The following is a 25,785-nucleotide window of genomic DNA, read 5'->3' as shown; positions in this document are numbered from 1 at the left end:
AGGTAGTTATGCCAGTCCATCAGCTCTAACCAAATTTCATTCAACAAATTTATGTGAAAATGTTTTGGTCAATATAACCCAACTTCTGACCCACTTAAAATGTATTACCTTTCTTTTGTTTTTTGAGCGTTAAAGTAACAGCAAGACCGATTACAATCACATCATCTTCACTAAAGACGTTGTAGCATCAACTGAAGATTGAAAGACAGCACAAAACTGCCACAAAGTCTGTATATGTGCGGGTTGCCAGAGGTTTGAAGCTTACCTTCAGACTTTAGTCTTGGAAGGCAGGCCTTCCGGTGAGTCATAGCGTGTATGGCGACACTAAGAAAATGCAGAGAATGCAGCACTTCTCTAGTCTGAAGACACATGTTGGAATATCATGTGATATTTTATAGATATGCTCTCATGGCATGAAGAATTCTGCAGAGGAGTCCTGGACTAAACATTTGAAAGGGTATTCAATTAAAAATTATTTAACTCATCTTCTGTTAACGGGATGTTTGCCTCACAGCCATTATTTCAGGCCATTAGTAGTTGTGCATATAATATATTATAAAAGTCAAATGTGGCAAGTGTAAAGATGTTGTAATATGATATTCTAGCACAAAGTGGCAATATCTGTTGCTTCAGCTACTTTGTTAAAAAGGCAGACATGAATATCCCTGCTGGGTCTGAGAAACCTAAGCAGTGCATTTGTACTGTTACTTGTACAAGGATAACCTAACGCATAACCAAGATTTCATAGGCAGTAATTAGAATGTACTAGATAATTGTGCTTCAGCACAATAAAATGGTATTCCATGGGTCTGTGAGAGACTGTGGCAATATTTGCTGGTGAAGAGTATTTATTCACATATTTTAATAACTTTCTGAGTTTCTTCATGTGCAGGATATGAAGAAAATAACTTTAAATAAAGTCATAGTCTGCCATTCAGCGAATTGGTTCTAGGCTTGATTTTATACACAACTCACTTTTTCACTCTGTGACTGGAATCTGTCATGTGTGAAAGATCAGACCTGAAGGTCAATTATGCTCGTAAGGTTCTTTTACATGCCGTAAATCTACGACATGGGACCACCAGCTTTACTTCCCCTCTGAAGGAAGTTGTGCTACGGATTTTTATCACCCTTAAAAATCCATCTACCTCGGCCAGATTTGAACTGTGAACCTTGGGTCCAGTTGTGAGCACACTATTCACTAGTCCACCGAGGGCAACACTAATAAGTAATATGTTCTTTAAATCTTCATAATGCTTTTGGTTGCATTGTTGTGTCTTAATCAGTTATAGAAATATGATTATATGTAATAAAAAACATGGGGAAAAAATAGACATTCGATTTCATCCAGGTAATTGTGCATGGGACATTTAAACTTAGCAAGCTGCTGAGACAAATAATGCAGTGCTTGGTATGTCTTTAAAGGGTTGACATTGTATGTATTCTTTACACAGAATTCATGAAATCAGTGGATTATGGGGATATCAATTCTGTCAGTTGATATCAGCAAAATACTATGTTGAGGTCTGTATAAGAATTTGGTGGGAAAACTAGGTCTTGCACACTGTTTATAACTACAGTAAATAAACACAAAAGCCAGTGAGATATGTAAAATTGTGATGAACACATTCCACTCCTGTTTTACATTTATGAAGTTTACATTGATGAAAACTGGGTAGTCTGGCCATGCCTTAATGTGCTCTCCTGGATCAGTTATGTAATCATCATAAGTAGGATTTGGGGTTTTTATAGTGGTGAGTATGAAGATGGCTGTCTTCTGGGTTGCTGACACATTGCCCTGATGACTGAGGCAGTAAGGATTTCTGAAATTTTGGTACTACTACATGACACTACAGCCCAGAAGACAACCATCTAAGTAATCATCAGTTCATAGACTTCAAGCATAATGCTGTAATTTTTATATGTATAATCCAAGTTACTTTCAGGACTAATAAAAATTTCACCTCTCAGTAATCATAATCAGATTGTGATGGGTGTCAACAAATTCCATCATCATATTCACATCTACATATAAGAGACAGGAACATAGGTCTGTAGATTAAGAAACTAAATCTTATAAGTACTAAAAGCACTCATGAGGGATGAGGCCTTATAGGTTTTAATACCACTTACACTACTAGCAGATATGTATGTCATGCCATCAATATATCACATAACCAATTTCAAATGATCTATCACTATGCAAAATATGACGGCCTTGCATTGAATGTTCTAGCAAGTGTGCCTGTCTCAAGTTCACAGCTGCCATGATTCGGAGAATGTATAACATGCAGACAGAACCAAGCTATACATGATATTTCTTGTATGAAGCATTTTGGCAAAGATGTTAAGTGTATTGTTTTCCTTGTAACAAAATTTGTAATGTGACTTTCTTCAGAAAACTCTTATTATTTCCAGTTAGTGTTGAATGCATCCAATAACTTATTAGCAGTCTATTAATTTTTATGTCAGACAATTATCCCTGACGTTTCTCCATCAGGGCCTGACATGATGATAATCCAGCGCTCAGTGTCAGAGAAGAGCCGGGAGCGTACTGCGCTGTTTCATTATCACCATCATCACCGGCAACCATATCAGCACTCAACACCGCCACCACCACCAGCAACCTCATACCAACCTGACAGCAGGAAACTTTCCCATCACATCCCACAGCTCAAACAGCAGAAAACACTGCTCCATTCACATGTTCAGAGCACACCAAATGTCGCCTCATCACAGCGCACCAGTATGGCCACACACCATCACCATCAAGCATCTGCCACCAATGTGCCAGCAATGTGCTCTGCTGTGTCAGAAGGGGAACTATTAGATCTTGCAATTCTACCCATATTCCAAAAACTACTCAGTGAACGCCATAAGAGTCGCACAGGATATGGGGCATCCATTGCATCATGCCCTAACATCTCCATAAAGTGTGACATTGTTGAGTATTTGTAGAGGGGGGTAGACTTTTCCCACTTTAAAATGGAAATAAGTATGTGCAGTTAAGTTGACCATATGCAGTGGAAGGTCAGGAATGATTTTGGTGGATAGTATTAATGTAGAAACCAAAGAGGAATTAATATTCATTGTATAGCAGGTTTATTCTTAATGTTTAATTTTTGTTACATGTCTGACTGAGTGGATGTGACTTTAATATGTCTCAGGAACCAGATTATTCTGTGACCATTGTTACTCAACAAGCCACCTTCCCTCCAATAGTTTCATGCACATATGCACGGTTATGTAAGTCAGTTCTAATGAATCACAGCTATTTCTTGTATTTCTTGTGGTGCATGTTATGCGATAAGGAGATAAAGAAATCCTTAAAAATTTATTTCAGTCCTCCAAGTTTTCTTTTTAAGTCTTAGAAATGACTGAAAAAGGATGTAACATTAATTTAATTTACTCTAGATTCTGTTCAGTAGTTTAGGATGTTTACATTCATTACAGGAAATGTTGGCAGTGCAGAATAATATGAGTAATGTAATATATAATGGTTGGTTGGTCATGTCACTCTCTTGGCACCTCCTATTTAAAAAAATAATTTTAGGATACAATTAGAAAAATGCTTTAACCCACTGTAAGCATATAAATTGTTTTCCTAAATATACTGAACATCAAATCCATAACTATCTGCATCAAAAGAGTTACACTATTACTTTTGCAATATAATTATGACCCTCAACCTTTCTTTATTGCTTTAGTAAAGAACTGTTACTTATCTTCTTCTTCTTCTATGGCTCTCCAGTCCGTATTTGGTCCATGGCCTCCTCAATTCTCCTCTTCCATTCGGTTCTCTGTTAGGTCAGTCTGCCCGAGGCTTTGATTGAGGTTTCGAAACATCTTCCTTTTTTACGGTACAAGGTTGTTAGCCTTGTGACCAATCCCCTACCTGGAGGACCAGGGTACCTGTCTTAGTCTGACCTCTCCCCCTCGACCAATCTGGCTAGGGAGGCCCTACCAGTAGCTATGCTTCCGTTAGCATAGCTCTTGGGATCACTGAGGTACTCAAGCCCCACCATCACGACAAGGTGCAGGTACCGTTAAGTGAGGACTGTTACTTATACATTTTAAATGTAAGTAATACACCATTAACTGTATGTAAAGCAGATACATGAAATAAATTTATTATTATAAGAAGACAGTATTACAGTAAACAAATTAAATCCAATATACATTGGCAAATAAGCAGTCGATTATTTTATGAATATTCAATTAAGAGAGAAGAAAAAATGCAAATTGTTATCATTCAGAATTCATCCTTTTCAATTTCCACATGTATATTTTAGACACAGGCCTTTCAATTGAAACATCTTGTTGAATGATTTGTGTCCTTGTTCTCTGGATATAGTTTGCATTTTTCTCGGGAAGGACTTGACTTAGAAGATGTAGCAGATTGTGTTTTTGCCTTATCTGAAAAAAGACTTTTCAAAAAACTGAGATCTTTTCTTGTTGCCATTTACAGCTTGATGTTTATTCACAAGCATGGTGTTGATGGCAGACATATTTATGAAGCTGGAGAATGCAGCTAGATGTCAGCTTTTAGATGCAGCACATGCTTGTGTAGTTGTCACATATGATTGTTAAAACATTCATACACTTAAAAACTTTCCATTTACCTACTTGTTATACTTTATTCACATGAAGCATGTGTCATGTTGAATTTCTGTGTTTTGCTTATGATCTGTTTGAGTTGTGATGTTGATTTGAATGTAGCATTATTTACTGTTGTAGATATTTCAGTTCATGAAAGCCTTTGTGATTGTTACCAAAAGTCTATGAGTTCTGTAAACAGCAGCAAGTTTTTAAATTTGTTTTGTACCACTTGTATGATCATCAAAGCACAAACATCTCTACAGAAAAGTAGTCTCTCCTACAGTTATGAAAGTCAACACTAATGAATCTCAATATTTCAGTCACTGTTCTGTCTTCTTCACACCCATCCTTGGAATTTAGATGTGCAGACCTTAGCACACCAGATGTGACAAAGAGTCAAAAAAACATGCCTTTTATCATCTTATATACCTCTTGCATTTCCCTGCCTTTTAAAAATATTGCATTGCCCTTTCAACGTAAACACTGATATATGTTAAAGATGTATCTGAAAATGTTGCATCATAAAACAAAGAATTCCTCAGTGGTTGTCACAACATACATAGCATGATGCTGCACATCAGATGGATGATTTAATAAAATGTATATTTTTCTTAACGTTAATCTTTGGAACATTCTTTTTCCACTTAATTTTCTTGTATCTGCTTATGGAGAGTTTACTTCCTTGCTCTTAATCAGAACGCTTTATTATCTGTCAGTGTTGTGTTTACTTCTGAACCTAATTCAGTTTCATTTTGAGTTACTCCAATTTCCTCTTGTATTTCCTCCATGTTTTCAAGTCAGCATTTGTTGAGGTCCTTGAAGTGCATCCTACAAATAATGTATAAACTTGGAGCATTTGATATTTGATATGCTGAGAGAAAATATAAATGAATAGAGTTGCTGACAAACAAGTGGTTTGGAAAAAAAGAATTCAATAATTGTGTTAGAAATTTATATAATTATGGAAAAATTCACCTGATACAAAAAGTAACGTAATTGCTCATCTAGGGTCAGAACATAGAAGAATTCAGCTACAACACACACATATCATCAGGGACATTTAAATGCAATTTGATATGTTATAGAATATAGGTAGCAGAAAGCTACATTACTTGTTGTATCCCCACTTTTTCACTGTTCAGCTACAAACATCGTCTGAGTTTACTTTTACCTCAGGCAGGCCAAAAAGACTTAAGTCTCAGCACATTAGGCATGACTCACTATGACTCTGTATTCATCTTTTAGGGTTCAGATGAAACAAAGCTTCTTCAAAATTCTGTTAATATGCTGCATGCCTATCCCCTGATTGGACTAGAGATGCCAATAATACACACCCAAATTTCTTGTTTATGTGAATCTTACAGTATAAACTACTTGTTTTTGGAGATCTTTGCATCTCAATACTTTTTAACTCGCCATCAACAACATTAGTACTATCATGTGATGTGGAAACACCACTAGGACCATGAGGGATTTGAGGTTATCACAGCAGTGAATATGTTACTGTTAGTCTTTTGGCCATGTGGACTTCCATGTAGATACCATTGTTTCAGAGAAACAGTCTCCATCTTCAGGGCTGAGAGAATTTGTTTCACCAAAATGTTGGTAACACTTACAAGTTTGCATGGCATTGTAACACACAAAAAAACGTTGACACCATTAGCAGCATTCAGTGGAAGGTCTTTTGTATGGTGACAAATCTTTGAAAAATATTCTGGTCTTAACACGTTTATGTGTGTGTGTGTGTGTGGGGGGGGGGGGGGAAGATAATGACATGAGAACATCACAGAATATTTTGATATGCTGAATGTAATGGATGAAACAGAACAGCTAAACATGTGCAGTTTATATTACATGTTGAAAAAACATTTATTAGTGGTATGGTAATCTTTGGAAACCTAAAATGGCAAGAGATTTTAATATGTTTTTCTGTTTTGTTTTTTCTTATAGATCTGTATATTTATAATATTCTTCAAGCCACTCAAACCCTTGCCAATACATCTAACAATTTCCCTTACAATAAAAGGTATTTAGAAAAGTCTGTAGTGAGTATTAATCCGTAACTGAATACTTAGAATGCATAGTAGGTCTTCTGTTGAAGGTTTAACATACAGTAAAACAGCATTATTTGAGTGCCTATGCACAAAAGTATATCTGTCTGAGTAAAGAAATATGTTATTTTTGCTGTAGAAGAATAAATCATACAAAAAATTTCAGTGAACATATTTAAATGCTGTTTAATCATGAAGACTTCTGGGATATTAAATTTGGCTAAACACAAAATTTGAAGATACTTCAATACAAACTACTACCTTATAATTATCAAGTTTTCAACTTTATCTGACAGTATGATGAAAAGTAATAGCTTCAATCCCACCCCAAATTCTGCTACAGAGTTTTCTATGCACATATTAGCATCTTCACATTTCCCAATTCTTTTACTTTGTAATTGTGGAGAATACCATAGCTTTAAGTCCACATTTACATATGCATCCCATGCAACATCACCCTTTCTCACCACAAGCTTGTCACAGGAAGTAACAGATTGTAGCTCAGGAGTTCTACCATTTCAGCAATGGATTCCTTCTAATTACTAGGTGGATATCACGATAGTTCATTGAAATAAGCTATGGCCACTTCCTTTGCAGTCCTTTACAGTTCACTGTATACAATCAGTATCTCTTTCATTGCTGAATAACTTCTATAGTTTATACAGATATTATTAAATACTGTATAGACCAACTGACCTCATTTATTTACATATTTATGAACATAAAAAACTATTTCCAAAGGAAATTTGTAGGAGAATGTCGTTCTGTACATTGAAAAATAAGTAGTTGCTATTTGATATTTTTCTCCTGTTTTTAATTTATTTTCTCATGTAAGAGATTACTTCATTCCTAGCTGCAACAGTTTTTTACCCTTTACAAAAATGTGCCTCTAGTTCATGGTGTAGTTAGTTCAGTGGGACATGAGCTGTGACCTTGATTTGTTCGCCACAGAAGAGAGTACTACAGAACTCAAGGTCATAGCTTATGTTCTACCAATCTGGCAGTTACAGCCTAATAGCTGTTCTGATAGAAAGCAACCACAATATGCGATGTGACAAAAGTCTCTGACAAGCCATGGTGTTTAAAGGCTGATAACTGAGAGGTTTTTGGCCCCATTGTAAATTGTGAGCATGTTATAAGATTTCTCTGCATACTATTTTTTTTTAATTTCTTCATTTTCTATTGACAGGTCAAACGTTAATTTGGAATGAAAAAATTGTTATATAAATGATAGAATATCACAACAAAACTTAATGTTTAACACTCTTAGAGGTACACTATGTTACTTTATAATGCTGGTTGGACATAGAATAGTATGGTTCCTGACATATTGTAAATTTCACATTAATTTAAGTTTTATTGCCAATAACTCCTCTAGACATTCTGCAATTAATTAGAAGTGATATTTTTGTGTGGCTTAACCACCAAACACAAAGACTTCTGTACTCAGTCATTACAAAATTAATATTTACTGTATTTAGAATAATGATTGTTCTAAGATGGTGGTTGTGGATTACATTATGCCCAGATATTTATGCTGTTGAAAAAACAGGTACACTCCTATCATGGTCTCTCTGTCATTACATGAAAAATCTTGCTACTGTTTTCTTGTGATTTATTTCCTATATTCATGCTAAATTCGTCTAAAAGCTGGACATTTTAAAATGACTATCATAATTTTTGGTTGTTACGATCCTATTCTTAGCCTCATACCTAATTTCTGTAATTGTGTCAGATGTTCAATTCAATTTTTCATAGACTGGTCATGTCCACTGTGAGCTGTGTTTGTTGAATGTGGCCAAGTGCATCCAGTGAAGCACATTACGACGCTAACATACACCTAGAGATAATTAATTGTAGTTTAGAGAAAGTTATATATACTGCTACTGCAGTACGTTTGTAATAATGTCACATGATTTTCAGTTCTTTTACAAAGAGCTGTTTAAAAGTCGACTTTGCATACTGATTTTATTTTCTAGATTTTATGTTCCTGCCTTGTGTTTGGAGGTATAAAATTGTATTAAAAACCATTCAAAGTGGTACCAAAGCTGTACATTAAAGCACCAGCTGTAGATGAGACTGCAGGCACTTACATCACCAAAATTGAAATAGCACTTGTCAGTCTTATACAAAAGAAAGTGTGGAATTTTTGCATTTCTTATGCCTTTAGGAGTATAAGGTGTACTGGTGCAGTGTTGGAGTACAAATTGGTCCTAGTGTTTTGAAGGTGAAATAACCTCAAATAATGTGATGGTATTGTGATACTGAAGAATGAGCAACATGGTGATGGTTGCTGTCTCCAGTACATTATGATGGAACATGGTGCATGAGGAAAGAATGGGAAAATGTTCTTCTATATTAATGAACAATGAGTAGTGTTCCATCCAAATTTCGTCATTAATTTGTACACTTTACCTGAGATAGTTATTTACTAATAACTCATTTCAAAATGTATAATTCATATTAATGCATTTTCATGCCTGCCAACCTTTGAAAAATTATGTGGTGTAAGTTATTTTCATGGACAAAATCTTTGGTCGCATCATCAGAAGAGATAACGAATCTTTGCTGTTTTCTTATCATAAAACCCTAGTTTATTTTCTCATGTGTAACTGAATGGTCAATGAACATAACCATTGAAGCACTATTTGAAATTAGAGCCTACAGTATTTTGAAATGAAGTTCCTCTAACTTCAGTGAATAAGACCATCTAATTATATTATTTCCTAGCAAATATTGTACAGTTTATCTGTAAACCTTCTTCTGTTGAAGTCACAAATATATATATGTACTATATGGAGATTTTATTTTAACCGCAGGCAGTTACCTATTTCAGTGATGTATTTTTGTCATATGGTGGTACTTTTTTCTAATTGCAAGTTTCAGTTATGTCTTAAAGTTACAAATCGATAGTATTTTAAGTTACCAACACTACACCATATACAGAACTGCCATTTTAGAGTGAGAAAATTACCATATTCAAATCAGAAAATATTTTTAATCACACAGAATTGAATAAACAAAATTTCTTCATAAGAATACTTCCAGTTTATAACTTGAATAAAATAATTTGCTGTAGTACTGAACTAAAAAGACTGGTGATATTTGTTTTATTGATTTCAGACATAAATGGAAAACTTTTCTACTCGATTAAAATATAAAAAGTGACTTAAAATATAAGTGTTCCATAATTGAAATCCAAGTTTGTAAATTGTAAAGTAACTTGTATTATTTATTTGTATAGTATTCACATTTTAAATAGTGTACTAACACATCAAAACCAGTTCTTCACATTGCCCTCTTGAAACTATGTAGAAGGGTTCTGTTGTATGTCTGACTGTTCTCTTACACAATTTTATTCATGTATAAATACAAGCCAACATTTCTTTCTGTAACCTAAAAATCAAACTTATGCTTCATATTACATGGTATGTCATCTGTTTAATAAAAGTCACTTTTCAAGAGAGTAAATAATATTCTCATAACTTCTACAGATTATTTAAAATGATAAAATCTGATTTTCAATAATGTAATTATAAACTCTGAACAATATAATTATAATGCTAAAGAAACATGATGAAAGTATTTTAAAATTACAAATTTATAGCACTATCTGATAAATATAAATATATATTACTGTAAATTTTAAAAGTTTGACAGGCATGAATTGGAAAATTAAGTACCAGTGTAATGTCAGCAACTGGTTGCAATGTGTTCATATTGTTAGAAACATGTAACGTCTATGTTTGTTACTTCCTGCACTGCTGAAAAATATGTTTTGACTTTTTAACTTCCCACTAGTGCTGTAATGTCTTTTTATACATGTAATTAACCCACCCCAAGTCTGTTCCAGTGTTTGGTGATAAACACTGGCTGGCTTTATCTAAGTGACTTTACAGAAACAATATTTGTTTTGAATGTAACCTTTTAATGTGAATTGTGACACATTTTTATCATGTAGGTGGTTATCAACATTTGCATAACCTGCATCCTCTATCTTCATGATTGAAGTGAGTAGACCTTAGATGTAGGTGGATTAACAGGAATAGCAGAGGGACTAGACTGATGGAAACAAGAAAAATTGTAATTTTGAGCCAGGAACAGATAACAGCAAAGAGAGCCTTGTCCAGACCAATAGGAAACAGGGCACATTAAAGTATTTTTCAGGGCTAGTGAACAGGAAAGGATTAGTCAAGTGGATATTCAGTCTTCCATGACCTGCTCAGGGAGAAACCATCTTTCCTGTTTAAATTGTTGGTATGGAGCTTCGATCTATATATCTTCCCTGAAGATCCAGTTAATGGTCAGAATAACTGTGTACAATGTAGATGGATATTGTGATCTAGGGTGATGTTATCCAGGCATAACTGATTCTTCTGTGTGATATAAATAGGTATGTTGATAGTGCTCTGTGGTCTAAATCTCAGTGGAATATGCAGTTTTTCCAGTGTAAGGCCTATAAAAAAACCACACTGACAAAGGTTGCTGTATATGCATGTGTTGGTTGTGTTTTATAGCTGGCTCATCCTTGGGCTGTAAGAAGCTGAAGACTTTCTTGGGAGGAAATTCCATAGTCTTGAGTAATATTTGGATAGAATTCTGTGAATGCTGTTGGAGGTGTATCTAACCAAAGGGATAAATGTTTCTTCTTCTATGGCTCTGCAGTCTGTATTCAGTCCGCGGCCTCCTCAATTCTCCTCTTCCATTCGATCCTCTGTTAGGTCCGTCTGTCTGAGGCTTTGATCGAGGTTTCGAAACATCTTCTTTTTATGGTGAAGGTTGTTAGCCTTGCGACCAACCCCCAACCTGGAAGACCAGGGTACCTGTCTTAGTCTGATCTCTCTCCCTCGACCAATCTGGCTAGGGAGGCCCTACCAGTAGCTGTGCTACCGCCAGCATAGCTGAGGATAAATGCTACTGAAGTATAATACTGTCACCTTTAGAGTCCTTGCTAACTATAAGCTAGTCTTTCAGTTTTTACATAAATGCAGCCCTAGTTTAAGTAGCAGTAGTAAAAGGTTAACTTTTTCAGATGGAGTACGAGCTAAAATAATCTGAGTTTCTTTAGCCATTCTGTTTTAAAATTCTGTGCAGAAAACCAATACTATATAAAAACTATTCAGGTTACAGTTAATAGTACAGTATGTTTATTTGCCGGGTGATGGTGGTACAATTTAACTTTTACATGCAGGCTAATATGGTTAGAATTCCTGTATTCGTTATGAACCAAAGAGCCATTTGATCTTTTGCATATTTAAATTTTGAAGAATGGGAGCTGGCCATCTACCTCACTCTCCATGGAGAATTGGATGTTGTGTTGCATGCTGTTGAGGTTAACGAAGTCATTTAGTTTCTTCTGGTCCATGTTACCAGATTATGGAAGTGTCATAAATATACTGGAACCAACAGAGGAGCCTGTAGGGCAACCTCATTAATCTTTCCACAAACGTCTCCATGTTTTATGGGTCAAGCCATTAAAAATAAATATTACTTAATGCTCTCTTATATTTTTCTCTCCAACTTATAATTTACAGCTTGCATTTCTCTGACACATTGTTTTGATCTCTGTGTGTGATATTGGAGTTCTGTCTATATATTGACTTTATATGATTTGAGATTTTCATAATGCTGTTCCTACATTATTTCCTCTTTTTGACTGATTCTGTGCTGTTGAAGTAGTGTCATTAAATAACAGGACAATCAGTCTCTTGACTGAGACTGAAGCCAGGTACCATCCTCACAAAAATCCAAATGACTGCTGAGTTAACGTGCTTGATATGCTTATGAGGATTGTGGCAAATAAATGATTGAGTAGGACTGGAGTAGCCTCGAGGGTTGATTCTTGGTTCTGGAGACACATACAATCTCCAGAACATTGGGTGTTAATCTTCACACTCTTACATGGCTGATCATCTGATAAGACTTCATTGTATTCAGGTGCCATGAAAGCTTAAGTTATACAGCTGCTTCTCCATTTAAGAATTTATTAGTATTATAGAGACCTTAAACATGTTAGCATGGTAGTGATTTTTAAATTGTTGGAAGTTTCAAGTCTAAATTCTCAGTCACCTTGCAATATCGACCTGTATCCAGCCACCAGAATATCTCTTGTAAACACTGTTTTTGTGCAGTAATTTCAGTAATAATTATGCAATGGTTTAGTATAGCCAGGATATTTAATTAAGTAGAAATTTCAATTAATCTTAATGAACTATCTGCATGAAAGTAACAAACTTACTCTCTTTTGAGTAAAATAATTTTGGTGCTATGGATTAATAGGGATTCCACTTAATTTGGAAGGCTTTGAATGCATTTTATGCACTTCCCCAATTGAATATTGTTGGACTAAATAACCATACGCATACTTTACAGAAATTAATGAGATAAATGTTTTATAACACACGTATTGGACATGTGTATGTTCTTTCTTTAGAAAGTGGCTCTCAGAATTTCAACTGTACAAATCCTTTTATGCCAGTAATATGAAAAACAGAAAGAGTAAACACGGCATCTGTGTAAATTATTTGTAACAATATAAACTAACTTAAACCAGTTGGTGACAAGGAAACATTACCTCTTTTTAAGTAAAAATATTTTCAAGTGGATATGTTAGCAGTTAATTATGTCTTGTGTATCGTGAACTCATTTACTCTGATTTGGAGGAATACTCCATAAGAGATTGTTGTCTCCCGATTGCAACCTGCGTCCTTGTGTTCATCATACTGCATCACCTATCAATCCCAAAATGAACGTGTTCCAGTACACCACAGTTCTGATTTCATGGACTTTCCCTGATTAAAAATGGTACCAAACGCATAAATTCTTTGCAAACTACATTATTGACTGAAACTGAATTCAACCATGGCCCATAATTCTTTTGTCTCTTGATACGAATTTCATTTACTTACTAAATATAATATAGGTAGGTGAAATTTCAGGTTCTAATGGCAACAAGTGTGAAGATGGTAGCTTTTGAAATGTGCCGTGTAGTAGATTCTGGCCAAAATTTTAGAGGAGCTTAATGCCTCCATCTTCAGGAAATGGGTAAGCAAAACATGATCAATGTGTACAAGACAACATGAAACAACATTCCAGAAGACAGCCATCCTCAAAATTCAGACATTATCTAACATCTTTTACATATTTTAGAGTTTGTTAGTTTTTCACATACTATTATAATATTTGATTCCCTCTAATAGGAATAATTTATTACGCTGCTCTGTATAAAGCAATTGTGATACATTCTGAAATGTGGAGTGGGCCATGGTTTGAAGTGTACAGACAGAAGTTTAAAAATAGTTTTTCTCGTGTTTCTCACCGTCACTGCAGTGAATTGTGTCATGTTGTGTGTCGAATTTTTTATGTTACAAGTGAGCAAGAAAAATTTGTAAATTCTTTAAAATCTTGTTGTTATAAGAGAGAAACTGAGTGATAATCACTTGGAATGTTTTGTTGGTTGGAGGGTTTTGGTTATTTCTATTGATCTTCTAACTAAAGAGTTTAATTTGTCAGTTGTTACTAATGATCATAATAATAATAATTAATATTAATGGAATTGCACTTGGTGTTAAATTCTAAAATGAATGAGGAATGGCAGAGTATTATATTTTTTACATTTTATATGTAAAGAATATAAAATTCTGACAAATGAAGAGCCAATTACTAACTGCTAGTACAGTTTGGTAAATGGTGAATAGAATTATTGGTTGGTACATTCAGTACAAATTTGAAAAATAAAATTTTACGGGAGTGACCATAAAGGAAGCCAACAGAATATGCACAGGAATTTGGAATCTCTGCAGAATTTTGTTGGTATCAGAAGTTTTGGTAACAGAGTAGGAGAGCTTCTAAAAGTAATATATATATATATGTAATTACTCTGTAATGTTGCAAGAGAAACTAAAATTAGAATATTTTATTTAGATCGATGCAATATTTCATTGTAATATCCATTTCTCAAAGACACTGCCAGAATGTATCTACTCTCATTTTCAATTTCTTTAATCACTGTGACTCTTTTGAATAATAAAAGTATATGTTATTACAGTTTACCAATACAGTTCTATTATTTTTAAGTGGTCCTTAATTCTTGCACCATGTTCTTACGTTAAATAATTTAGACTTGGTCATTATTCAAATTGACATTCTGTCGAAGAAATACAGTTGTTTAAACTTTATCAATAATTTGTTTATAACGAATCATTTTCCTTGTGGCTGGCGTCTTATTGTCACGTGATATGTTGTCTTATGAAATCAGAATTGAAAATATACTAGAAATTATAACTTGTGTTTAAAAAGTCTGCATAGAGACTTGGCCTAGTGAAAGTCTGGTATAAAATAAGATTAGACTGTGAGTAGTTCCCCCTTCCCACATTTAATTAGATCAATGGCTATGAAATCTCAGTGTGTAAAAGTACTTAAAAATCTATGTAACCCTAATAAAAATGTATTGTTATAAATCTTTGATGCTTTTTAAGAAGAGCTTAAGTCAACACTAATTACATTTGATTCAAGTCCTTCTTAGTAGACACCAAAGAAATTTCGGTAGAAGAATGCATTTACTTTTTTTACCAAGAGTGTCACATGTAGAATGTTCGTCATATTGCTAATGACGTATTCATGTATTAAACAATCAGAACTGACACGAGCATTCATGCAAATCCTGTTCTTTACATTGGAACAATATTATTATTACAGATATGTGTTTTATATCATCTTTATCAGAACCAGAATCTGGTATAGTATCTATATAAAGTGTTTAAAACATAGACCACTTTTCTGTGTCACTTCTGTTGGCAACCATGAAGAATGCTCTTTGTTGCATTGATTCTTTGGAAGCTAAAGAGGAACTGTGATGTCAGTTATTGAAAATTTAATAAAATCAAATGAATTTTCAGGAAAGGAACTCTTGGCTCTACATCAGTGGTATTCAACCTTTTTTTGTTCGCTTACCACCAGATATAATTTCTCTTCAACTTTGTACCCCCAAAGTTGTTGGTGTATAATTCAAGTTATACATAGTATATAATCTACGTCTAAAATAAATTAAATAAATTACATTACTGATTATTCAGTGTTTATCATAAAATAATTTTTTTTTTAAATTTCACGGACGCCCTAAGATGTCTTCGCGTACCCCCGGGGGCACGCGTACCCCAGGTTGAATACCACTGATCTACATCATCAGCATCATCCTTTATTATTATTTGTATTAAGTACATTGTAGTGTATAATCAAGCAGTCAACTTTCAAACAGCTCTGTTTTCTTTGAAAGTAAGAGTCCTCCACCCATTCTCCTAACATTTGTCTTCAAGGATTGAGGATTTACATTTGCTCTCATAAAAATCAGACACCAAACAAGCTTAGAGTTGGTACAGCACCGTTTACAGAGTAATTAACTTGCAACATACAGTAAAGTATTTTAGAACAATGTCAGACCATGTTCTGAAAACCACCCCTTGTCAGCTGTTTGCGACTGTGTATTCAGTATTTGTATACTCATGGCTACTTGTGCTTCTGAAGGTGGTCTTTACCACATGCAACCCAGGGACGTGACATCCTGTTGTGACCTTTCCCTGATCATCTGGTCACGTGTTTGGCATGACATGCAACTTCTGATCTTGCTGTATTTATTTAATCATTTCCACGATAAGGAAAATATAAGATTTCCTCTCATAGATCAAACATGTTGGTAAGGTCATAGATTTACATCTGGGAGGAACTGTTAAAAGTTTCGAATGTCGGCCAAGGAAGATAGGATTTGCACCGAGGCGACTAGCAACGAATGATAAATAACTGATTTTGTTGTCGCTAGTAGAATTAGCAGACATTGCAATGCGGACATTTCTTTACCGGTTCGACAGCGATATCACTTTTAAAATTATCGCTCAGTGATACACGATACGACACACAAACAGATGTAGGAGGGCCCATAATGCATTCTTCGCCTGGGCTAATAATTTGTCCCAGTGTCAAACAGCAAGCAAGACCCAAGGGAATTCTCGTTTGGTTCACAGTGTCACCTTTCTGCTCATCATGTTGTGTGAAAAGAACATGTTGAGACCGTGTTTTTGCACAGAAGAGACACCTAGCTGATTATCTGTCAACGTCGGGATAACTCGCGAAGAACCTCAGTGAATACCGAATGGCTAAACAGATCCTAATAAATCATACGCGAGAAATAACTAGTTGTGAATACAACAGAAAGACTAATGACCTTGTTAAACATAAATGCTGCACAAACCTTGTGTATAGAAGTTTCAAAAATATTGCTATCTGTTTCACTTTCCTCTGCTACTGAACGTTAAGTATTTTCTCGTAGAAGGCTGTATTCAGGGATGTTGCACTGTTCACTCTAGTAGAAGTCTATCGACGTTTTAGATGAGCTTGCTGCCGCCATCATCAGGGTGATGAGTATAACTTGCTAAATATTAAGTGTAGCCACGTCTTGGTCACAAATAAACAATTATTTCTTGGATCGCCATGTTAGTTCAGTTGAGTTAGTAAATTTGTTATGGCTTCATTGCTATTCCTAGCAGAAGCGATGGCCACGTCCGGAACAGCTTTGACTTAAAAGAAAATGCGACAATAGAATCAGGTACAGAGAAGTCCAGCACTTCAATCCTTCATTGGAATTGTCGGACAATTTACACGTGTAATTTGCAGTAAAGTCAATTTAAATATGTAAAAACAATCTTTACTGCCTTCTATGGAAACAAAAAATGGCAATATAACGAAGCATACATGCGATCTAATAACGAACCCGAGGTCATATTCCGTGACAGAGAGGTTATGTTTAGTAAGCGACGTTTCTGAAGGCTTGTCAGCTGACAGAGGCGTAGTGCGAAAGGAAGCAAATTAAGTATTAAAATACACAGAAAGACTTGCTGAGGCAAAGCGCCACTTGGAATGTGAAGTTACAGTGCCGATAATTGTTGTACAGATGGAAGTTTTATCACGAAAATTTCAAAAGTTTGTAGTAGACACCTGCTTGGAACTGCAAAAGATGGTTATTCAGCGAAAAAGCGCATATCTGTAGAAAGATTTTAACTTAGCATTTCATTAATTTCAAATTCATCTTCCAGAAGCTGCTATTAAATAAGCTTCAGGGACAAAGCTGGGTCCTCTATCAGTGATTGACCTCCGGCAGAAACAGGACTTTTTTTTCCCAGATCATGAACAACTGCAGGTCTGAACCACTCCTATTGAATGGGGTATAGCAAATGGAGTGTGAAGTTGACGTTAAAATGCGTGCAGCTGTACCTACGTTCCATCTACACGTCGTTATGGTTCCGTTCATAGACAAAGATAATACTTATGATGAGGGTGAAGGCTACAAGTAGCGGCGTAGAACAGGATACCTCACCTGTAACATAACTAACGTATGTTACAATCAGATCTTCAATTATAGTTCTGCTGGGACATCCATCTCTATGATCATTATTCTTCCTGAGTTTCCTCCTTCGTTTCTAAGAACTACGGCGAAGTATTTAAACTTCTTCTTCGAACATCATTTCGAGTTAATTATACATTAGCTCATATAATTTTACTTCGCGTTAATCTCTGCAGTTGACAGACCTTCGCTAAATGACCTCCTCCTCCTACTTCTTTATTTTCTCCACGTACTAGAATAATAATGGGGCCTAATTCTAAAAGAATGTACACTTGTTATGTACTTTTATTTTTCCCAAACTTAAAGAAATTTAACGTTTTATTGGCAACATCGCCTTCTATTTATTATTCAGTTTTCGCGAATTTTTAAGTTTGCACAGAAATAAGGTAGTTTATAAGAACGGTCGTCGTGGCCTTGTGATTATAGCTCTCATGTTTCGCAATAGGGAGGTCCCGCGTTCAAATCCCACGACTAAAAAAAATATTATTCCCGAATCAGAAGTTTGGCAATACAGTAACTCAGGAGTAATTACACAAGTGAAATGCATCGTGTTCCGACATGGAGGTACTCTCATCTTATTATACGCTCTCCACTGAGTGTGCAAAATGGTTTGATGTTGTTCATGTTTGGGTAAGGAATCTACTATAAAAATTCGTGATTTGTCGTCTATCAAAAAATGACGTCATCAAACAATGTTACGTTATATTTGTTTGCTCGACATTGTTGTACCAACACAACAATGCCGAGTAAACAAATCACTTGAGTAAGACACTAAACTAACACCCCCGAAGGGGGGTTAGTTTGATGTCTTACTCAAGATTTTAAAACGCAACCCCCCCCCCCCCCGAAGGGGGGTTGGTCAAGTGTTTTAACCCCTAATTGGGGGGTTGGTTGCGTTTTAAAAACTTGACCAACCCCCTGAGGAGCTCCGAAAGGAGCGCTCTGCTCTAGTTTTGTTTAAAATAGAGACTGGAATGCACACAAATAAAATGTATTGTTCAGCATCATACGCATGATTTATCTAAAAGAATACATATTTTGGACAACTGAAGAAAGACACTGTGAAAAAAGGAAAGCGTTTAGGCACAGTAAACACAATTAGGTTTTGCAGAAATTACGCGTGGTGTGCGCATGTCTCTGTTCTGTGTAGTGGCAACCACGAAACGAAATACAGTTATACTTTATCTTATCGGTTGGTGTGGCGAATGTAAAAAGCTGAAGCAGGAGACAAATTATGCTCTTTTGTAGCATGAACTGTGAACATTGCTTCTGTGCATTAAAACAATTTAACTATCTCCAAATGTACAGGTGTATCTATGAATATAACTTGGCAACACTGCATTTGCGTCACAGAGATGGTCATGCGCAGAGGTGTATTAGACGAACAGCTGATTGACAAAGAGTGTGTATTGCTTTTAGTTCTAAATTACATAAGTCTTGACTGTGGAGTTGCTATATATATACTACGTTTCAAGGAAGTGACCTAACAGTGATCCTAAACTGTGCAAGTGGAATACTGGATTCACTACCAGGATCAGCAAATGATGGCAGACGACCCTAAAAACCAAAGGTAAGGAAGGTGGGTGTCGGAAGAATGATGGTGGGAGGTTGACGGTCTCATTTAAAAAGGCCATTATCTTTAATATTTTTTTAATTACTACGTGATTGGATTCTGTAGGCATTCTGAATATCGAGATCAAACGAATTTTGTGCCGGGACCATAATTTAAAAATGAGAATACACGTTTACATTTTGTGCCCTGAAATCGAATTAATGTAACGTATAATTATTAAGTGCGAAAACCAGATGTGGTATTAATAGTATTACTTCTCAGCTGTACACATCTTGTCATTTTACTGACTTAAAAGTCATGGCACATTTGTAGACGTGTTACAATACAGTGTATAAGTTGTAGGCCTATAGAACACATTTGTTGCTCGCTCCATGTTGGATAAAATTGGTCTGTTCTTAAAAATGCTGCAGATATTGAGGATATATTTTTGTTACAAATTTTTAGAATTCTTTTTTGAATTACAGAGCTGCATCCAGCCCAATCAATTGTGTGGGCATATTTCAAGTGGAGATTAAAAACATCGCATGTTGCCGAAGTGACGTATAATTCGCGTGCATGCAATTCGTAACGAATTTATGGTTATCGACATTTCAAGCGGCATTAGGGGCCATCCGTATGAAATACATCGCTTTTTAACCCTGTAAGACCACATTTTCTTTTGTAAATTTAGCCAAAGGCTAGAACTGTGTCGTTTAAAGATTTGTTAATGACAATTAAATAGGCTAATTTATGACTATACCACAGTTAATAACTTCCTCTGAAGTATTTCCAATAAAGGTTCCCACTTTCATGCGTGTTTGGGCTAGAAGGACGATGCGTGTGTGAAAAAGGTACATTTACTGAATTTGCCTGGCGGAACCTATCAAATGAATGGAGACCACATTGTTGCCTCCATCATCAGGACGTCTATAAAGTTCTACCAGACTGTACGGCGCAATAACCCAGAAGACAGCCATTTTCAATGTTAAAATACGCGAACCTAAGCTTGAGCGGAAGTTGATAGAAATAATGAAACACCTATCTGAGCACGCTTTTATAACCAGTAACAATGCTCTTTTCTGGCTGCTTGCAGTGATGTCATTATGTCTGGGTTTTTCAGGTTAGGGACAGGTGTGGAACTATGAAATTGCACGACATTTCTTGAAGGTTAACAACATAATACAGGTACATTCTACTCAGAAATCTCTGACGGGTAGAACTCGTGCTTTTCGGCTTACTAGACGATGGACAAAGACCACCGACCCATTAATACTTATTGAACTAAATACAGATTCAAAAAAATCCGTGATTCGTAGATTCGTAGCGGGGTGTATTGAACACCGCTTACGTGCCTTTAAAGCCCGAAACAGGAAAACTGTTTGGAGTTTCGAAACTTTTACTCAGAAACGTATGTAGTCATAGAGACAAATAAATTCAGTAACCTTATTCCGACCATGAAAGCAGAATTGCGCAATTCAGCAGATGGTCATTTGTTTCCTTCGCGTTATATCTGCGTGTTTTATTCCTGCACCACACGAACAGCGACGTTGGAAATTATTTATAAAGTTCACTTTTGTCGCCCGAAATAAATTGAAATAAAAAAGAATGTGAGTGTGTGGACTGAGTTTTTCTGTCCGTGGTCTTCTTTCGGGGTTGTGACACCGCGTGGGCTTGCGGGTATATAGGCTTGTCATCGTTTCGGAGAAACATACTGTTCCCATCTTCAGGGCTGAAGACGGGGCTCTGAAGATGAAGGCAATATGTCTCTCCGAAACGCTGATGTCTACCTACTAGCGCGTCACAACCCACAAGAACATCGACGTATTCACCGCTGTGAGAACGTCGAATCTGGACCGAGGGTGGGGGCTGATGGTTCTCTTGTAGACATGTTAATGATGTGAGCATTGTCTCAGATCACTTAATCCCCGTAGATTTGTGAGGAGCGGAATTGTGTTCCTAGGCTTTTAGAACGAATTCCGTCGTGGGTTAACGTTTTACGTGTTCTTACGTTTCAGGACATTTGCCAAAAACACATTTCGGTCAACAGAGCTGAGATTTTAGGTTGAGAATATTTAATAATGTTGCACTTGTTATGAATCTTGTGCCTTTGGTGCTGGGTAAGAAGGGCCTAAGTCAGACACAGTTTATGTTGACTTAAGCCCGCCTTGCCGAGCTAGATATCGTTTCTATCTGAGTCCGCGCTTTTGTGTCTTTCACGGTGGAATTGTTCCGACTAGCTGATTCCTAGGGCAGCCACTGGGACCTTTGCTGTTTATCTATCTGCCTTTCAGTTCAGCAGCAGGGAATGGCAGATTAACAGCAAGGCGAGTAGCCTCGACGCTGCTTATTGTATTATATTGTTTTGCAAAGAATTGCAAATATTTTTCGGGGAAATTATTTGTTCTTCATATCTACGTGTTGTTCACGAACTAGCGTGAGCGAGGAACACCTCGGAAATAGGCATCCCGCATGTTGCTCAATAATTGAAACGGTGATCTCATTGTTGTTTGCTTTCTTTTCCACTTTAATTTGGTTCTGGGTCTTTGTTCTAAAAGAAACATTCTGCTTCCACATCGACACGAGGCAACTGCTGGTATAATCGAAGCCTCTAGTACAAAAAGGCGATTTGTATTTTTCTCAGGAGGGATAAAGTTGTTGCAGAAATTTGAAGTCAGTGTTAATTGAGTGTGCCATCTGCTTTAATAGTCAGTAACTTCGATTTTCGTCTGTAGATTGTGTCTGCGGGCTTCGTATGATTCTAAAAATAAACAGCGATTTTATCCCTAAACAGCATTAGTCAGCTGGTCATTGTAATTGAGAAATGTTGTGTTTTCTTTCCGGTGCGGACTGGATTTTGTATATATTATTTAAATTATTTATATTCAGTATTACATGCAGGATTATTTCTACCTGTTTGGTATCGTTACCGGAACATGCATATGGATTTATCCGTCTCTCACACCATAGCATCGGGGTATTCTTCTTGCTGTTTTAATAAACATTATTTGGCCGTATTGGACCACAGTCTTCGGTTCTTCTACTTAGCTGACGTAAAGTTTAGTATATCAAATCTAAAAGTTCGTGACGATGGAGAGTTATTCAAGTAACGTTTAGTGTTTCGGAACATCGAAGAGTCTAATGCGGCCTCAAATTATGTTAATGTTTCGCCTGTGATACTGAATCTTTGTCAGAATGACTTTATCAATGCATTTAATTTTTGTGGATCTTCTTGTAATGTGAATCATGACAAATCACATCAGGTATGGGTTATTGGAGGAAGTCTGTTAAATGCGTAAGATTATTTTAAACTATAGCACGTTGCTTTTGTTATGTTCACTGACTATGGCTGTGAAAATGATTGCTGATTCACGTTGTGTTTTTCTTAAGTGATGAAAATAACCTGAGATTGAAGTTCAAAGAAATAACAGTGACTACGCTGTCGAAAAATAGTTTTTAAATCAGGGGCAATATTTTCATTTCTACGCTCCGCGTTCGATATTCATGTTTTTGTCGAGGGTAGTAGAAACAAATGTGGGCAGTAAGCGAAACTATGTTTATTTCAACTTACATGGTTGTATTTCATCATATAACTGAATTCGTTATCTTAAAAATGTTTTGATTTCAGTTCCTCATTAACTTTATAAAACATCAGTTATTAATATACAGTAATTTTCATATCCTTTTGTTAAATTTCCCATGATTTGAACAATGGAACGGTTTACGTTTGCGCAATAACGCGATTGTTAACGTTATGTAAGCTTGCATATAATGAATTATTGTTTAATGAAAATATTGTTTCGCTCTTGATTTCTTGTACCTTTAGGTAATGTAGTGTTTGTCCTTCTCGCATTGGCCATTTCCCAATTCATTTAACGGGATGAATAAAAACTTAGCAAGGTTTCATACCCCTGGTTTAAAAGGTTATTTTCGTATAGAACTTAACCTAATTCTTTCACAGGTCTACTTTTTGTATAGGGAAAACTTGCTTCTTGGTAGTAAGCCCAGTGTTGGAGAGGATCCAGTTCTCTTCCTCATAACAGCTGGAGGAATGTACCGAAACAACCAGAAACCTCTCGTTCAATCCAGGGGTCTTGAAAATTTGTCAGAATTCTTACAGCGGAGTAACCTCACTTCGCTGAGGAAGAATTATTATTCACAAGGCAATTTTTAATGTCTGGGGATCGTATTTTCTCAGCTTTAACAGGAAATCGTTATGGATAAGATACGGCCGTTCATATCCGTCGCTTAATAGGATTTGTGATCCAATTGCGTGGGATTGTGGCGTTATGTATTTAAATTTTACATTTGTATCACCTGTATTGACATTAGGCTACTTATGGGACGTTATTTCTGGATACAAGTTCATCATCTCCAGATTTCCTTTAGATAGAGTCATTATTTTTTTGAAATTAATTAGATTACTCGATGGAAATTCTTAGGTATTTCTCGTTTGCGCTACCGTTACAAAACACGTTTTAGACCTTCTATTCTTCTGTGCTATCTAAGAGTAGTTAAGTACTTAATCAGCCGGATTAGCATACAAAGAAAATCCAGTTATTTAGGTGTTTATGGAATGTTTACTTTCTTATTGTTCTTGTAATTGTTTAGTAGACGTAAGTAAATACTTACGTAAATGAAGTTCATTGGATTTATATGTTGATTTAATAATTGTCCATGCATTTCAGTTAGCGTATTTTCGGGGTTAAAGTATGAAGTGATATAAGGAGAGAAGTCCGAGAGCAAATCTGTTTGCACTTGAAAAGTAGTCGTTAGAAACGAAAAAGAGGAAACAGAGAGTTTTGGTAGCCTACTACGTTAGTGGTGTTGAACTTCCGGGTTTTAATACTAGAGAGTTAGTTTGTTGTAACAGCTTATTGCAGAGCTTAAGAGCAACTGCAGTCTTGGTATGTATTAACAATTTCATATTTACAGCATTAATTTTTGTGGCACGTTGATGAGACAAATATTTATGCAAATTAGCACAGTTATGTGAATCTATGTAAAAATATCGGGTTTGTTGATTTGTCTCTTTAATTATGTCTTGAAACTCTTATCAATGAATGGATTGGTTGATTTACGAATGAATGAAATGCTTCTGATATGATTGTCCTATTGATGGAGTACTTGAACTGCTCGTTGCGTATCTGCCCCAATTATCTTCTCTCGCTTATCGAATTGTAGACTTTGTATTTTGCAATACCGTGCGTTTCGCTCCCTTTCTAGACCAGGGGTTCTCAACATTTTTCGCTGGCGTACCACTGATTCTAATTTAACACATTAAATGTACCACTAACCAAATGCGTTCAGGGAAAACTTATTTATGTTAATATTATCTTTTGATTTTCTTACTTAGTTCGCTTACCACTCAACATTGGCTCGCGTACCATAGGTTGAGAAACGCTGTTCTAGGCGTGTCCCTCTTATTTTTTTTTTAACAATGCTGGACCAGTAGGATTTGATGTTTTCACGGCGGTGAGTCCGAAGACAGCCGTCTTCGAGCGGTGGACCAAATTGAATTATTAAACATTGATTCTAAGATGTGGAGGTCATTGTGAATAATCGAGATGAAGGGATCCTGACGTCCTGTGGCATTTGCATGGGAGGGGGGGGACTGAAAACCCAAAGAGAACCTACATCGGACAAACAGTGTAGCTCGACATACTACATCCGGTTCGAATCCCGTTGGGGACCGGATGTCTTGATTCATGCTTTGATTTTCCTCATGCCCTCTAGACAGTTTGTGGTATCGTACTTCAAGTAGTCCACGGTTGGTACTTGACACATTCTTCGTATAGGCCTACAGTTATCTTATCTTCTTCTTCTTCTTCTTCTTTATTACGTCGACTCCTTTACAGGAGGTTGGCGACATTATGAACAGGATCCTTCCATTCTTTTCTCGGACTGGGACCTGTTCATATATGTTTTTTAGGCAGGCGATACAGAAGTGGTTTGCCATTGCCTTCTTCTGTGTGTGAATGGAGTAATTGTTGGGATGCCACGCAGAAACCGGGGAAGCCCCGGAGGAAAACTCCGTGTTGCCTAGACCAGTGGTATTCAACCTTTTTTTTTGTTCGCGTACCCCGAGATATAATTTCTCTTCAACTTTGTACCCCCAAAATTGTTGGTGTATAATTCAAGTTATACATAGTATATAATCTACATCTAAAATAAATTAAATAAGTTACATTACT

At 36.0% G+C, this 25,785-nt stretch overlaps 2 protein-coding genes across 8 annotated transcripts in view; both read left to right on the top strand.

Moving 5' to 3' along the window:
• Nucleotides 1–6,361, top strand: part of GABA-B-R2 (gamma-aminobutyric acid type B receptor subunit 2) — a 371,273-nt gene extending 364,912 nt beyond the window's left edge. For all 4 annotated transcript variants that reach the window (XM_022064896.2, XM_022064895.2, XM_022064894.2 and 1 more), the window contains exon 19: nt 2,501–6,361. In XM_022064896.2, coding sequence (XP_021920588.1) covers nt 2,501–2,958 — 458 coding nt within the window. In that variant the 3' untranslated portion in view covers nt 2,959–6,361. The remainder of the gene's footprint in view (nt 1–2,500) is intronic.
• A 13,025-nt stretch (nt 6,362–19,386) lies between these two features.
• Nucleotides 19,387–25,785, top strand: part of LOC110830234 (prestin) — a 49,036-nt gene continuing 42,637 nt past the window's right edge. The window contains exons 1-2 of one of the 4 annotated variants that reach the window (XM_087355973.1): nt 19,387–19,612; nt 20,080–20,255. In XM_087355973.1, the coding sequence (XP_087212099.1) occupies nt 20,191–20,255 (65 nt within the window). In that variant the 5' untranslated portion in view covers nt 19,387–19,612; nt 20,080–20,190. Of the gene's footprint in view, nt 19,622–20,079; nt 20,256–25,785 lie in introns of all 4 variants that reach the window. The other 3 variants (XM_087355975.1, XM_087355974.1, XM_087355977.1) reach the window with 3 other exon arrangements.

The sequence above is a fragment of the Zootermopsis nevadensis genome, unplaced genomic scaffold (genome assembly GCF_977971745.1).
Source record: "Zootermopsis nevadensis isolate Lab colony 2312 unplaced genomic scaffold, Znev_1.0 Znev_ptg000025l, whole genome shotgun sequence".
In the NCBI taxonomy this organism is placed as follows: Eukaryota; Metazoa; Arthropoda; class Insecta; order Blattodea; family Termopsidae; genus Zootermopsis; species Zootermopsis nevadensis.
Note: the sequence above shows the minus strand (reverse complement) of the source record. Positions and strands in the feature narration are given on the sequence as shown.